The sequence below is a fragment of the Bufo gargarizans genome, chromosome 3, assembly GCF_014858855.1.
Source record: "Bufo gargarizans isolate SCDJY-AF-19 chromosome 3, ASM1485885v1, whole genome shotgun sequence".
NCBI classification, from domain to species: Eukaryota; Metazoa; Chordata; class Amphibia; order Anura; family Bufonidae; genus Bufo; species Bufo gargarizans.
Window position 1 is genome coordinate 378610662 of NC_058082.1, and position 16475 is coordinate 378627136.

Sequence of the window (16475 nt, forward strand, 5' to 3'; positions counted from 1 at the left end):
TGCGATCGCCGACATGGGGGGGGGGGGGGTCACGGGACCCCCCCCCCCGCGCATTTAGCCAAGGTGCCTGCTCAATGATTTGAGCAGGCACCTTGTTCCGATCACCGCCGGCCGGCCGTGATCGGAACACCACATGACGTACCGGTACGTCATGTGTCCTTAAGTACCAGGACAACATGACGTACTGGTAAGTCATGTGTCCTGAAGAGGTTAAGGACAGGACTAAAGATGGGAGAAGTTTAAATTAAAAAAAAAAAAAAAAAAAAAAAAACGCTGTGCAGAATTTTTACCAAAAATTTGAATAGAATCTGAATTTATTTGTGACAAAGCGTGCTAATTCCCGGCTGCACACTGCCTGTATATATCAGTGTACAGCACTGTGCATTGCAGAAACATGCAAAGGTAGTCTGCTGTGGTAGTGGAACGATAATGTGCGTCAGTATGACAGTCAGTTGACAAGCATCCCTCTTAGGCCCCTTCCATACGGGCGAGAATTCCACGCGGGTGCAATGTGTGAGGTGAACGCATTGCACCCGCACTGAATCCGGACCCATTCACTTCAATGGGGCTGTGCAGATGAGCGGTGATTTTCCAGCATCACTTGTGCTTTGCGTGAAAAAACGCAGCATGTTCTATATTCTGCGTTTTTGACGCAATGCAGGACCAATAGAAATTAATGGGGATGAATGAAAATCGCAAGCAAGTGCGGATGCAATGCGATTTTCATGCATGGTTGCTAGGACATGATGTTAGTAAATTGATTAAAGTCATATCACTGTATTATTTTCCCTTACATCTTCATTCAGCAGGACCTGCACTGACATCACCGCACTCAACATGTGGCGAGTGAGATTACATCAAAAGGTCCTTTGGCAGGTCCTGAAATAAGAAGAAATAACAGGATGAGGCGATATAGATATAGATATACACATACATACATACACACAGGTCCTTCTCAAAAAATTTGCATATTGTTATAAAGTTCATTATTTTCTGTAATGTACTGATAAACATTAGACTCATATATTTTAGATTCATTACACACCAACTGAAGTAGTTCAAGCCTTTTATTGTTTTAATATTGATGATTTTGGCATACAGCTCATGAAAACCCAAAATTCCTATCTCAAAAAATTAGCATATCATGAAAAGGTTCTCTAAACGAGCTATTAACCTAATCATCTGAATCAACTAATGCTCTAAACACCTGCAAAAGATTCCTGAGGCTTTTAAAAACTCCCAGCCTGGTTCATTACTCAAAACCGCAATCATGGGTAAGACTGCCGACCTGACTGCTGTCCAGAAGGCCATCATCGACACCCTCAAGCAAGAGGGTAAGACACAGAAAGAATTTTCTGAACGAATAGGCTGTTCCCAGAGTGCTGTATCAAGGCACCTCAGTGGGAAGTCTGTGGGAAGGAAAAAGTGTGGCAGAAAACGCTGCACAACGAGAAGAGGTGACCGGACCCTGAGGAAGATTGTGGAGAAGGACCGATTCCAGACCTTGGGGGACCTGCGGAAGCAGTGGACTGAGTCTGGAGTAGAAACATCCAGAGCCACCGTGTACAAGCGTGTGCAGGAAATGGGCTACAGGTGCCGCATTCCCTAGGTCAAGCCACTTTTGAACCAGAAACAGCGGCAGAAGCGCCTGACCTGGGCTACAGAGAAGAAGCACTGGACTGTTGCATGTCATTCAGAAATCAAGGTGCCAGAGACTGGAGGAAGACTGGGGAGAGGGAAATGCCAAAATGCCTGAAGTCCAGTGTCAAGTACCCACAGTCAGTGATGGTCTGGGGTGCCATGTCAGCTGCTGGTGTTGGTCCACTGTGTATTATCAAGGGCAGGGTCAATGCAGCTAGCTATCAGGAGATTTTGGAGCACTTCATGCTTCCATCTGCTGAAAAGCTTTATGGAGATGAAGATTTCATTTTTCAGCACGACCTGGCACCTGCTCACAGTGCCAAAACCACTGGTAAATGGTTTACTGACCATGGTATTACTGTGCTCAATTGGCCTGCCAACTCTCCTGACCTGAACCCCATAGAGAATCTGTGGGATATTGGGAAGAGAAAGTTGAGAGACGCAAGAGCCAACACTCTGGATGAGCTTAAGGCCGCTATCGAAGCATCCTGGGCCTCCATAACACCTCAGCAGTGCCACAGGCTGATTGCCTCCATGCCACGCCGCATTGAAGCAGTCATTTCTGCAAAAGGATTCCCGACCAAGTATTGAGTACATAACTGAACATAATTATTTGAAGGTTGACTTTTTTTGTATTAAAAACACTTTTCTTTTATTGGTCGGATGAAATATGCTAATTTTTTTAGATAGGAAATTTGGGTTTTCATGAGCTGTATGCCAAAATCATCAATATTAAAACAATAAAAGGCTTGAACTACTTCAGTTGGTGTGTAATGAATCTAAAATATATGAAAGTCTAATGTTTATCAGTACATTACAGAAAATAATGAACTTTATCACAATATGCTAATTTTTTGAGAAGGAGATATATATATATATATAATATATATATATATATATATATATATATATATATATATATATATATATATATATATATATATATATATATATATTCTTTTTATGTTATAACGGAAAATAAAAATCTACAGAATACCTAACCCAAACCAGAACTTCAGGTTTGGGTCTAGGTACCACAATCAGTTTCTCACGCGTGTGCAAAGTGCATTGCACTCGCCCAGAAAAAAAACTGAGCAACACAATCAAAACTGATTGAAATTGCGTACACACTCACACGATTTTCCCCGATTGAGCCGCAACGCATCCGGACATGCTCATCTGCAAGGGGCCTTAGAATCACTTCACTTATTTGATCAGTTGCAGAGCCAAAACTGACCAGATAACTCAAGTGTGAACTCACCCTTACAGATCAGTGTTAGCATCAGGCATAAAGAACCGTGCAGTGGCCCAAGATTCTACTATAAAGTGAAAGAGCTACTCCTTTTCTACCTTCAGCTGATTCTACATAGATTTCTACAGAACCTTTTCTGTTACACGCTGATACAAGTAGTGATCCCCTGACAGAGTGGAGAGAGACTGATCAATCACAAGAACAACGCCAAAAAAAGGATTCTGTCTTTTGAGCATCTGCCTTCACACAGTCAGCATTAGGTATATTTGGACTAAAGTATTTCCTAATAACTATCCCAAGTGCCTGTAATGTCTCTTCCCTCATTCCCAAGTTCACAGGAAAATGGCGGAGACCGGGCAGGAGGAGACTTTTTACAGGGCTGTGACATCACAGAGGCTGGCTATCGGCTGATTGCACGGCATTATGGGTGATCCCTCATTCCCGGCCTTCTTACTGCCTCTTTTTTTTTTTAACATGTGAAGCAGCCATTTTAGAAAAAAAAAAAATAAAAATCTGATAAGTTACCATGAAGTGAAAGGAAATCTGACTTCCTGACAAAGCAAATTTATCCTGAAATTCTGAACAAATTCCACTTTGTTAACTTCAATTTGCTCAACACTAGCCATGAGGGTAGCATGATGGCACACCAACCCAGAAAATAATGTACAGCACATTTTGGACATCAAGCATTGTCTGCTTGATAAAACTGGAACGTGTGACAACCCCTTTAAGTAATAATTAACTTCTCCTTCAGATTTGCTTTGCCAAAAAAATAAAATAAAAAAAATAAAAAAATTCCCCAAAAGGTGAAATCATAGGAATTTTACCCATTTATTGTCCAGTAGGCGATTTTGCTGCATCAAACATCTTTTTCCTGCCCTCCATACCAGACATGGCTTCGACATTCTTGCGCCAATCACTGACTTCAACTGGACGCTCCTAAATTATGAGAACAGTTTATTAGAGTTTTAAAAAAATAAAAAATGTGAATAAAACATTTGTGTATTTTTTTTTTAGAACCAGTATTGCGAATCATTTTCACTGTTGATAATATGTCATCATATTTATGGCCTTTATATAACATACGGTATATACCATGATATATACTTCAAAATGCAGCTTCTAACTGATGCCATATAGTGACATCCATCACCTATAGGGTTCCAGGGCATACATTTTATCTCTGTCTGGTGTAGGAAGGCGCAATAGTCAGTCATTGACGGGAAGTGTGTTTCAACAAGTTTCCTGGCCTCAACGAAGTAAGAGCCTTTATTTTTAAGTGTCAGCGGCAGCTAGTGCTGGTTGACACGTTGCCATTTTAGTATGGCTTTAAGCTGATCCAAGCTGGCTCTTACTGGGAGTAGCCAAAGTACTGGGTAGGTGGCTTCGCCCCACGTTCCAGGCTGGGTCTTTACTGGCCTATATCAAACCCAGCCAGCAGTCTCAACTGTGTGTGGATTACTCCTCTCTGACAGTGGAGCGCCGTGCAAAAGGGCTGGGAGCTGCATGCTGAGAAACAGGCCCCTAAAGCCTGCTGTGGACCACAGGTGGAGAAACTGCAAACCAGGTGAAGGTTTTTGTTCTGTGGACTTTTCATGGTGTGAACAAACACCTAGACTGCAAAATGTCACTTTTGTTTTTACATGTGTGCGAATAAAACACTGAACTGTTTAAGTTAAAGACTTTGGATGCCATAAAATCATATATACGGCCTGCCAGATTTTTGTAATTTAACTGGCAGTATTTTTCACCCTAAAAGACGCAGATTCCCCCCCCCCCCCCCCCAAAATGGACGGAGAGGACCGGGAAGAGGTGAATGCAGCGCTAATTCCTGGTCCCCGGCTGTGCTGACTGCACACAGCGTGAGGACGTTGGTGCGCTCTGATGTGACCTTATGCTGTACACATCGGGTCAAAGCACAGGGTGTGGCAGGAAGAAGACCTCTGGATGTGAGGAGCGGTAAGTTGTTGCATTTTTTTTTTTTTTTTTTTTTTTATCTGAGTATGGGGGTCATTCACATGGAGGTCTGATTTGAGTTCTAATTAGGCATCATTCATATGGAGGTCTTATCTGAGGTCTGACTGGGGGACTTATGGAGATCTGATGTCTGATGAAAAAAAAATATATATATATATATATATATATATATATATATATTTATTTATTTTTTTCCTTATTTTCCTCTAAAACCTAAATGCATCTTATAGGGTGAAAAATATAGTATATTATGTAAGGGAAAACAGGCTATTTTGAGCTCTTTAATATAAAAAAAAAAAAATTATAGTCTAAATGACTGGAAAGATTTTGGCCAGTCTATTATCACAATTTCAGAAAATTAAAATGCAGTAATTGAAGTGTGTTCCATGTAGTTAACTTTTTCACAATGAGTGCCCAAACTTACACGCAACTATAGCTAAATAGATAACATTATTTCTTTCAAATAAAATGATAGTACCTTCTCTGTGTCCTCCTTCTTTACAGACTTTAAGTTAGCGCGCAGATCCATTGAGACCTTGTGTTTTGAGCCAAGTAGTGCACGGAGCATAGCGTCAGCTGATACTCTCACTCTACGTAATGCTGGTCTTTTAAATTTACCACGCAAATCTAGCACTTTCATCTTCAGATCTTGAATCTACCAGAAAAAAATAAAATAAAAAAAAAAAAAAAAAATATATTACCAAAAATTCAGATTTCTGTTGCAGAAATTAGCACTATTATTTTTTTTTTTTTTTTTCCTCTTCTATAAAAAAAAAAAACACACACACACACACACACACACACACACACCCCACAAACAACCACACTCTTTACTGACAAATATTGTAAGTTGTGAGTTAAATAGGTTGTCTTACTTCAGCAAATGGCATTTATCATATTGTGGGGGGGGTTAGCTCTTCTCCGGGGGTCATTCACACAAGTATCTTTGAGAGACACCAAGTTTAAGGTCCAAACATCACTTTTATTTGGCACCTCCACAAAACAAACATAAATCATACAAAATAAACACCTGCCTGGCTCGGCTCTAACTATGAAAGGTATCTTGCAACCTTACTTAAAACACTGTAATTACATGCGGCTTTCCCAGCCCAGTGTCCCACAGCCGCCTGGCTGTACAGAGCCCTGTTCACACACAGTCTTACATCCAGTACCTTTATGCGTAGTCCCTCTGACTCCGGCCTCGTGACCCTTGTGTCACGGTGTCCCCCAGTGCTCCGGCTAGCACCTAGACCTGTGGTCCCTCAGCCAGCCCAGCTGAGACCACTAATACAGAGCCTCCAGCAGGACCCTGTTGCACAAAGACTCTCCTTCCCCTAGACTGACACCCTGGGAGGTGCTTTATGCCAGCCCGAGTACCTCTAGCTGGTCTCATCTGTGGTGGAATAGGGGTGTGGACCGCACAATCCACCCCTTCCTTGCCTCTCACCTCAGTGAGATCTGTCACTATCTTGCAATGTTAATACAAGGCACTTTTATTATTCATATTGCTTCTTTTGCTGGCTAGATTCATTTTTCCATCATGTTATGCACTGCTCGTTTTCATAGTTACGACCACCCTGCAATCCAGCAGCAGTGGATATGCTTGCACAGTACTAGCCTATGTACGCTACCACAGTCCTGGCCACCAGAGAGGTTTGTGCTTTTTCCTATAGTGTGAAAGCACGGCCACCAATAATGGATTGCAGGGTGGTCATAACCATGGAAATGAGCAGTGTCTAATGTGATGGAAAGATTAATCCAGCCAACAAAGTAAGCAATATGTATAACGGCAATACGGTATATTAACCCCTTCACGCATTGTCACGTACACGTATGCAAGGGAATGTGGCTTCTTGCCGCATGCTCACGTGCATGGATGTTATCGTGCGGGTGCAAGAGCTGCACCCGCTTGATCCGCAGCACGGGCCCGACTGTTACTGATAGCCGGGCCCCTGCTGCATCCGCAGGCCTCGTTGTATGTGGTGATGCTGGCGGATTAACCCTTTCACATGTCACGGTCAGTGCTGACTGCGGCATGTGCGGGGTTTGCAAAAGGATGGGGCTCCCTCTGACTCCATTGGCCCCCCGCACTGTGCTGACAGCTGTGTAAGGCTACTTTCACACTGACGTTCGGGTGTCCGCTTGTAAGCTCCGTTTGAAGGGGCTCACAAGCGGCCCTGAACGCATCCGTCCAGCACTAATGCATTCTGAGTGGACGCGGATCCACTCAGAATGCATCAGCAGGCGGACACCGGAACGCTGCTTGCAGCCTGGCCGTGTGGAGGCAAGCGAATCCGTCCAGACTTACAATGTAAGTCAATGGGGACGGATCCGTTTGAAGTTGACACAGTATGGCTCAATTTTCAAACGGATCCGTTCTGAACGGATCTAAGCGTTTGCATTATAGGAGCGGATACGTCTGTGCAGACACCAGACGGATCCGCTCCAAACGCAAGTGTGAAAGTACCCTAAGGCATCGGGACCTGTCAGCTGCAGAAGCCCAGGAGATCCTGCCTGAGGGCTGGGTCTCCTAGGCAACTGTCAGCGTCTTAGGCCTCATGCACACGACAGTATTTTTTCGGGGTCCGTAGGTCCGTGATCCGTGACCGTTTTTTCGTCCGTGGGTTTTCCTTGATTTTTGGAGGATCCACGGACATGAAAAAAAGTAGTTTTGGTGTCCGCCTGGCCGTGCGGAGCCAAACGGATCCGTCCTGAATTACAATGCAAGTCAATGGGGACGGATCCGTTTGACGTTGACACAATATGGTGCCATTTCAAACGGATCCGTCCCCATTGACTTTCAATGTAAAGTGTAGAGTCCATTTTATACCATCTGATCGGAGTTTTCTCCAATCCGATGGTATATTTTAACTTGAAGCGTCCCCATCACCCATGGGAACGCCTCTATGTTAGAATATACTGTCGGATATGAGTTACATCGTGAAAACTCATTTCCAACAGTATATTCTAACACAGAGGCGTTCCCATGGTGATGGGGACGCTTCTAGTTAGAATATACTACAAACTGTGTACATGACTGCCCCCTGCTGCCTGGCAGCACCCGATCTCTTACAGGGGGCCGTGATCAGCACAATTAACCCCTCAGGTGCCGCACCTGAAGGGGTTAATTGTACTATCATATCCCTCTGTAAGAGATCAGGGCTGCCAGGCAGCAGGGGGCAGACCCCCCCCAGTTTGAATATCATTGGTGGCCAGTGCGGCCCCCCCCTCCCTCCCTCTATTGTAATAATTTGTTGGTGGCACAGTGTGCGCCCCCCCTGCCCCCCCCTTCCTCCCTGTATTGCAATAATTATTCGTTGGTGGCACAGTGTGCGCCCCCCATCGCCCCCCCTTCCTCCCTGTATTGTAATAATTATTCGTTGGTGGCACAGTGTGCGCCCCCCATCAACCCCCCCTTCCTCCCTGTATTGTAATAATTAATCGTTGGTGGCACAGTGTGCGCCCCCATCGCCCCCCCTTCCTCCCTGTATTGTAATAATTATTCGTTGGTGGCACAGTGTGCGCCCCCCATCGCCCCACCCCTTCCTCCCTGTATTGTAATAATTATTCATTGGTGGCACAGTGTGCGCCCCCCATCGGCCCCCCCTTCCTCCCTGTATTGTAATAATTATTCGTTGGTGGCACAGTGTGCGCCCCCCGATCATTGGTGGCAGCGGAGTTCCGATCGGAGTCCCAGTTTAATCGCTGGGGCTCCGATCGGTAACCATGGCAACCAGGACGCTACTGCAGCCCTGGTTGCCATGGTTACTTAGCAATAGTACAGTGTCGGATATTGTAATAATTCGTTGGTGGCACAGTGTGCGCCCCCCATCGCCCCACCCCTTCCTCCCTGTATTGTAATAATTATTCATTGGTGGCACAGTGTGCACCCCCCATCGGCCCCCCCTTCCTCCCTGTATTGTAATAATTATTCGTTGGTGGCATAGTGTGCACCCCCCATCGGCCCCCCCTCCCTCTATAGCATTAACAACGAATAATTATTACAATACAGGGAGGAAGAGGGGGGCCGATGGGGGGTGCACACTGTGCCACCAACGAATAATTATTACAATACAAGGAGGAAGGGGGGCGATGGGGGGCGCACAGTGTGCCACCAACGAATTATTTCAATACAGGGAGGAAGGGGGGCCGCACTGGCCACCAATGATATTCAAACTGGGGAGAGGGGAGCGGTCTGCCCCCTGCTGTCTGGCAGCCCTGATCTCTTACAGGGGGTTATGATAGTACAATTAACCCCTTCAGGTGCCGCACCTGAAGGGGTTAATTGTGCTGATCATGGCCCCCGTAAGAGATCGGGTCCTGCCAGGCAGCAGGGGGCAGTCTTGTACACAGTTTGTAGTGTAGTCTAACTAGAAGCGTCCCCATCACCATGGGAACGCCTCTGTGTTAGAATATACTGTCGGATATGAGTTTTCACGAAGTGAAAACTTAGATCTGAAAAAGCTTTTATGCAGACGGATCTTTGGATCCGTCTGTATGAAAGTAACCTACGGCCACGGATCACGGACACGGATGACAATCTTGTGTGCATCCGTGTTCTTTCACAGACCCATTGACTTGAATGGGTCCGTGAACCGTTGTCCGTCAAAATCAAAAATAGGACAGGTCTTATTTTTTTGACGTACAGGATACACGGATCACGGTCTCGGCTGAAAAACGGTGCATTTTCCTGATTTTTCCACGGACCCATTGAAAGTCAATGGGTCCGCGCAAAAAAACGGAAAACGGAACAACGGCCACGCATGCACACAACGGTCGTGTGCATGAGGCCTTACACAGTAAGACGCTGACAGTTCAATTCAGTACAATACAATTGAAACAGGGATAAAACCCTGAAACTGTGAAATCCCACAGTGGGACAAATGTAAAAAGTAAATACCATTTTTTTAATAATAAAAAAATGTAAGTTGCAAGTAAAAAAAAAAGCCCCTTCACCATAAAATAGTGTTTAAAAAAATAAAATTGATAAAAAACAGACATATTAAGTATTGCCGCGTCCGTAACAACGTGTTCTATAAAATGTCACAACATCTACTGCCTCTGGTGAATGCTGTAAAAAATAAAGAGAACTGAGCAAAAAATGGCATATATTTTTTTATTGTCGCCTTAAATCACAAAAAGTGTAATACCAAGTGATCAAAAAGTAATATGCACCCCAAAATTGTACCAATCAAACTGTCATCTCATCCCATAAAAAACAGAGACCTTACCTAAGACAATCTTATAAAACATAAAACTATGGCTCTCAGAATATGGAGACACTGAAACAATTTTTTTGTTTTTGTTTAAAAAATGCTGTTATGTTATGTATAACTTAAATAAAAAAAGTATACATATTATTAGATATAGCCGCATCCGTAAGAACCTGCTGTATAATAATATCACATCACCTAACCCCTCAGGTGAACACCATAAAAAATAAAAGTGTATCAAAAAAGCCAATTTTGTCACCATACATCACAAAAAGTGTAATACCAAGCAATCAAAGTCATATGCATCCTAAAATAGTACCAATTAAACAGTCATCTCATACCGAAAAAAAATTAGCCCCCTACATAAGACAGTCGCCCCAAAAATAAACTATGGCTTTCAGAATATGGAGACACAAAAAAAATCTTCTTTCAAAAATGCTTCTTTATGTAAAACTGAAAGAAACAACAAAAAATAGTAGTTATTAGTGATGATCGAGCACCAAAGTATTCGGGTGTTCGGCCTGAACACATCGCTATATTCGTTTACCAGAGTATAATGGAAGTCAATGGGAGACAACCATGCTCTGAAGAGGGGAGGGTGCCTGGTCCATTGGAAAAAGTGAGAAAGTGATAGAAACACTACCAAAATGGATCGGGAACAGCATGGGGGCGATGTCTGGATGCACCTTTGACCAGGGGCTGACACAGACAGCAGAGGGCCCCTGAGAAAGGAATGTACATGCCCCCCCAACCACATATACAGATAGAAACATATACGTGCAATTATAAAACATCTTGTTAATATGGGTCAATACCCTTACAATATGTGTATATATTTTTCATACTAGGCCACGCCTCTAACTATACCCAAAGCATAGCTATGCACAACCAGTCCCCTTAATGTTCCCACATAGTAATTATTCCCCCTTTGTACCTGTACATAGTAGTAATGCCCACACTGTGCCTCCTCACAATAGCTATGCCCAGATGTGTCCCCTTCACAGTAGTTATGCCCAGAGATGCCCACTTCACAGAAGTTATGACAAGTTATGTGCCCCCTGCACAGTAGCTATGCCAAATATGTGCACCCTTCACAGTAGTTATGTCCAGATATGTGCCTTCACAGTAGTTATGTCTAGATATGTGCCCCCTTCACAGTAGTTATGTCCAGATATGTGCCCATCACAATAGTTATGTCCAGATACGTGCCTCCTTCACAGTAGCTATGCCCAGATATTGTCCCCCTCAAAGTAGTTATGTCCAGATATTGTCCCCCCTCACAGTAGTTATGTCCAGATATGTGCCCCTTGACAATAGCTTCAGGTTTCCCCCAAATAAATAAATCAATGGTGCTCAGTGTCCCCCAAATAAATAAATCAGAAGTGCTCAGGGTCCCCCAAATAAATAAATCAGCGGTGCTTCAGGTCTGCTTAAATAAATGAATCAGAAGTGCTCAGGGTCCCCCAAATAAATAAATCAGTGGTGCTTCATGTCCCCCCAAATAAATTAAGCCTTGCTCAGCCAAATAATTAAAATGAAATTAGCCAGGCTCAATTAAATCATTGGTGGCAGTGGTGCTCAGCGGCGGTGTCATTAACAAAAAAACTCGGACCTCAGCAGACAGGCGGCCCGACTTACCCTTCCAGACGTCAGGCTCCTTCAAGCACAGGCAGTGATAGGACATCACTTCCTGTGCGCGAGGATAAGGGGCCGCTGCCGTTGTGCGGGCGACCCCCAATAGGAAGCCTCAGGCGACCCCCCGGAAAAGGCAGATCGACCCCCAAAGGGGTCGCGACCCCTAGGTTGTCTTAGAGGTTCAATTGCGCAAATTAAAACATAATTTTTCTCAGCAATGTGGGCACATATGAACATGGGACTAATAACACAGTTGTCTTCAGCTGCCAAGTGCACATGTAACAGGTCAGCCAGTTTCATAGGTTCAATACTGCTGACAGATGCCCTTTAAAGCAGTTGTCTGGGTTCAGAGCTGAATCCGGACATATCCCCTTCTCCCCCCACTCATCCTCTCTGACATTTCATACTCTGATGCTCTCCCTTGGCCTGCACTGTAAAGCATAGGGAAGGGCTGTTTTGTTTACAGCCCTAGCAGTGTTCCCAGTGATGGGTGGCTTTTAGGGTTGAGCGAACCCGAACTGTAAAGTTTGGGTTCGTACCGAACTTTAGGATTTTTGAACCCCGAACCAAAACATTTCAGTAAAAGTTTGGGTTCGGTAAGTTAATGGCGCTTTTTGAAAGGCTGCAGAGCCAGTGCAGGCAGCATATGACCCAGCCTCTATATAAGCTGGAGTCACGTAGCGCTGCCCGTCACTCTGCTCTGATTAGTGTAGGGATAGGATGCTGCTGCTGTGAGGGAGAGAATAAGACAGAATCTTTACTCAGAAGTGCTTGTTAACTCAGTGATCTACCTATATTTTGTTTTGTGGGTGCAGTGACCCAGTGACCCAGAAAAATAACTTTTATCCGTCTGTTAGTTAGGTGGGCGGCCGCGGCCATTTAATGCAAGTTCTGTGCAACAGCACAGCATATGTGCATTTGTGACAGTCAAACAGAAGCGTCAAATAAGGGATGTTGGCCCGGTCGTGGTGCTGCTGGTGGAGCTCCTGTTGCAGGGAGAGGACGTGGTCGATCTGTGCCAGCAACACACACAAGTGAAACCCCTTCCTCAGGTGCGAGTAGGCGACAGAACCTTCAGTGGTATTTGGTTGGTCCTAATGCAGCTCTACGAATGGTAAGGCCAGAACAAGTACAGGTGATAGTAGATTGGGTTGCTGACAGTGCCTCCAGTTCTTTTACATTGTCTCCTACCCAGTCTACTGCTGAAAGATCAGAGTTGCAGCCGATGTCCAATCAGTCTTTCACCTCACCCCCTTGCAAATCAGCCAAGCAGTCTGAGCCCCAAGTCATGCAGCAGTCTCTTATGGTTTTTTATGACACTGTTAGCAGGCTTTCCCAGGGACATCCACCTAGCCCTGCCCCAGAAGTGGAAGAAATTGAGTGCGCCGATGCCGAACCACTTATGTTTCAAGATGAGTACATGGAAGGACAAGGAGGGCAGGGGTGAAGACTGGGTGAAAGATGATGTGGAGGATGATGAGGTCCTCGACCCCACATGGAATCAAGGTCATGCGAGTGACCTGTGTAGTTCGGAGGAAGAGGCGGTGGTTGCACAGAGCCACCAGCACAGCAGAAGGGAGCAGGGTGCAAAAGCGGAGCGGCCGTTCCCTAGACAGTACGCCTGCTACTACCCACCGCAGCAAGGGACCGAGCACACCAAAGCCAGCTCAAAGGAGTTCCCTGGTGTGGCAGTTCTTCAGACAATGTGCTGACGACAAGACATGAGTGGTTTGCACGCTGTGCAATCAGAGCCTGAAGCGTGGCATAACCGTTCTCAACCTGACCACAACCTGCATGACCAGGCATCTAAGTGCAAAGCACGAGCTGCAGTGGAGAAGACACCTCAAAATCCAAGAAAGGTATCTGGCTCCTCTGGCTCCTCTTGCTTCCTCTTCTGCTGCAGTCTCTGCCTCTTCATCCACCTCTGGAGTGACAGTGCCACAGGTAACCCCGCAAACAGATGATCTGCCAGCAACACCACCACCTGGGTCACCAAGCATCTCCACAATGTCCCACAGAAACGTTTAGCTCTCCATCTCCCAAACACTGGAGCAGAAGAGGAAGTACCCCCTTACCCACCCATGATCCCTGAGCCTGAATGCCAGCATTTAAAAATTACTGGCCTTTGAAATGCTGTCATTCCGTCTGGTGGAGACGGAGAGTTTTAAAAGCCGCCACTACTTTTCCAGGCGTGCCATCCCGTCCCTGCACAACCAAGTGGGGGAAAAAATCTGGTGTGGACTATGCAACGCCATCTGTGGCAAGGACCAGTAAGCATGGTCAGGGATGTTATATCTCCATAACAGCACACTGGGTAAATGCAGTGGCAGCTGGGCCTGAGGCGAATACCAGTTTGGCGCATGCACTTCCACCACCGAGGATTGCAGGGTGCTTCAGTTAGACTCCTGTTGCTTCCTCGTCCTCTACCGGCTCCTCATCCGGTCAACGTAACACCTTCACCACCAACTTCAGCACAGCCAGGAGTAAACGACAGCAGGCTGTTTTTAAACGTATTTGTTTGGGGGACAAACCCCACACCGCGCAGTAGCTGTGGACGGGCCTTGAACAATAGACCTGCTAGTGGTTAGTGCCAGCCAGCCTCAAGCCCGGCCTCGTGGTGTGCGATAATGGGCAAAATCTTGTAGCAGCTCTGGGACAAGCTGGTTTGACGCACATCCCTTGCCTGGCGCATGTGCTGAATTTGGTGTTGCAGAGGTTCCTTAAAAATTACCCCGATATGTCAGAGCTGCTGCATAAAGTGCAGGCCACTTTCGGCGTTCTCACCATGCTGCTGCTCGCCTGTCAGTGCTGCAGCGTAACTTCCACCTTCCCGCTCACCGCCTCATATGCGACTGCCCACCTTGTGTGAGCAGCAGCTGGCGATAGTGGAGTTTTATCTGCAGCACGGGTGAGTGGCTCTGCGGAACAGCACCACTTCACCAACAATGACTGGGCCTCCATGCGAGACCTGTGTTCCTTGTTGCGCTGTTTCGAGTACTCCACCAACATGGCCAGTGCTGATAACGCTGTTCTCATCGTTACTATCCCACTTCTATGCCTCCTTGAAAAAACACTGCTGGTGATGATGGAAGAGGATGTGGCACAGGAGGAGGAAGAGGGATCATTTCGTAGGGTTTCCGGCCAGTCATTCACAAGTGGCTCCGAGGGTGGGTTCCTGCACCCACAAACGCCAGGTACACAATTGTCCAGCCAGGGCACAGTTCTGGAGGATGAAGAGGAGGAGATGGAGGAGGAGGAACCGTGTTCACAGCAGGTTGGCACCCAAACCAGCTAATGGCCATCAATGGTGCTTGGCTGGGTGTACAGAGAACACAGACGATACACCTCCCACAGAGGACAGCTTTTCGTTGCCTCTGGGCAGCCTGGCACACATGAGCGATTACATGCTGCAGTTTCTCTGCAACGACCGCCGAGTTGCCCACATTCTAACTTGTGCTGATTACTGGATGGCCACGCTGCTGGATCCCTGTTACAAGGACAACATACCGTCCTTAATTCCGTCACTGGAGCATGATCGTAAGATGCGCGAGTACAAGCGCACGCTGGTAGACACTCTGCTGGTGGCATTCCTACCTGATAGCGGGGACACAGTGGAAGCACAAGGCAAAGGCAGAGGAGGAGGAAGAGGTCGCCAACACAGCTGGGGGAACCACCAGCACCTCAGAAGGAAGGGTTAGCATGGACGAAATGTGAAAAAGCTTTGTCAGCACGCCACAACAACCAGCACCACCAGCTGATTTAGCAGGAGGCAGCATTTCAGCAACATGGTGGAGCAGTATGTGTGCACACGTCTACAGGTACTGAATGACTGGTCTGCCCCCTTTAACTTCTGGGTCTCCAGATTGGGCACATGGCCTGAGCTTGCTCTTTACGCCTTGGAGGTGCTGACCTGCCCTGCAGCCAGTGTATTGTCTTAATGTGTGTTTAGCACGGCAGGGGGCGTTATCACAGACAAGCGGAGCTGCTTGTCCACAGCCAATGTGGACAAGATCACATTCATTAAAATGAACCAGACATGGATCCCACAGGACTTGTCCTTACCTTGCGCACAATAGACATTTATACCGGCCTTAGGGCTGTTTCACACGAGCGGATGCCGTGCGTGGCATCCGCTCCGTGAAAGAGTGCCAAGACCCGATGCAGACTGCAGAGGCACGGAGCATTAACATGACTGATAATGCTCCGTGCCTCTCTGTGATCTCTTTACTACGAAATCACAGTGACAACTGTGATTTCGTAGTAAAGAGATCACAGAGAGGCACGGAGCATTATCAGTCATATTAATGCTCCGTGCCTCTGCAGTCTGTATCGGGTCTTGGCACTCTTTCACGGAGCGGATGCCACGCACGGCATCCGCTCGTGTGAAACAGCCCTTAACCAGCCATTGTTGTACTACAGCACAATTGCTTATTATTGTATTTTGTATATCCCACACTTAATAATAAAGTGTTGGCTACCTCGTCCTCAGCCACCGCTGCTTCCACCTACACCGCCTACTCAAACTCCTACTCCATATGGACCTTCGCCTCATAAATTTAAGTTACATATTTTTTTTTGGGGACGTATTTTATTTTGTCATTTCACTAATTTGTCTGTTACATTTTCAAGTGAAATTCGCCAATTTTTGGGTGTGCTATACCCTTGCTGTACCTAGTAGACAGGTAAAAACATTTCACTAATTTACTGTTACATTGTTGGGTGACATTTCACAATTTTTGCCGTGATTAAACTCCTGC

General features: G+C 46.0%; 1 protein-coding gene across 2 annotated transcripts in view; it reads right to left on the reverse strand.

Annotated features, from left to right (window-relative positions):
* Positions 1–782: 782 nt before the first annotated feature.
* TNNI1 (troponin I1, slow skeletal type) overlaps positions 783–16475 on the reverse strand; it is a 326051-nt gene continuing 310358 nt past the window's right edge. Inside the window, exons 7-9 of one of the 2 annotated variants that reach the window (XM_044288186.1) lie at positions 5349–5525; positions 3721–3832; positions 783–879 (exon numbers count right to left, since the gene is read on the reverse strand). In XM_044288186.1, the coding sequence (XP_044144121.1) occupies positions 3725–3832; positions 5349–5525 (285 nt within the window). In that variant the 3' untranslated portion in view covers positions 783–879; positions 3721–3724. The remainder of the gene's footprint in view (positions 880–3720; positions 3833–5348; positions 5526–16475) is intronic. The other variant, XM_044288187.1, reaches the window with a different exon arrangement.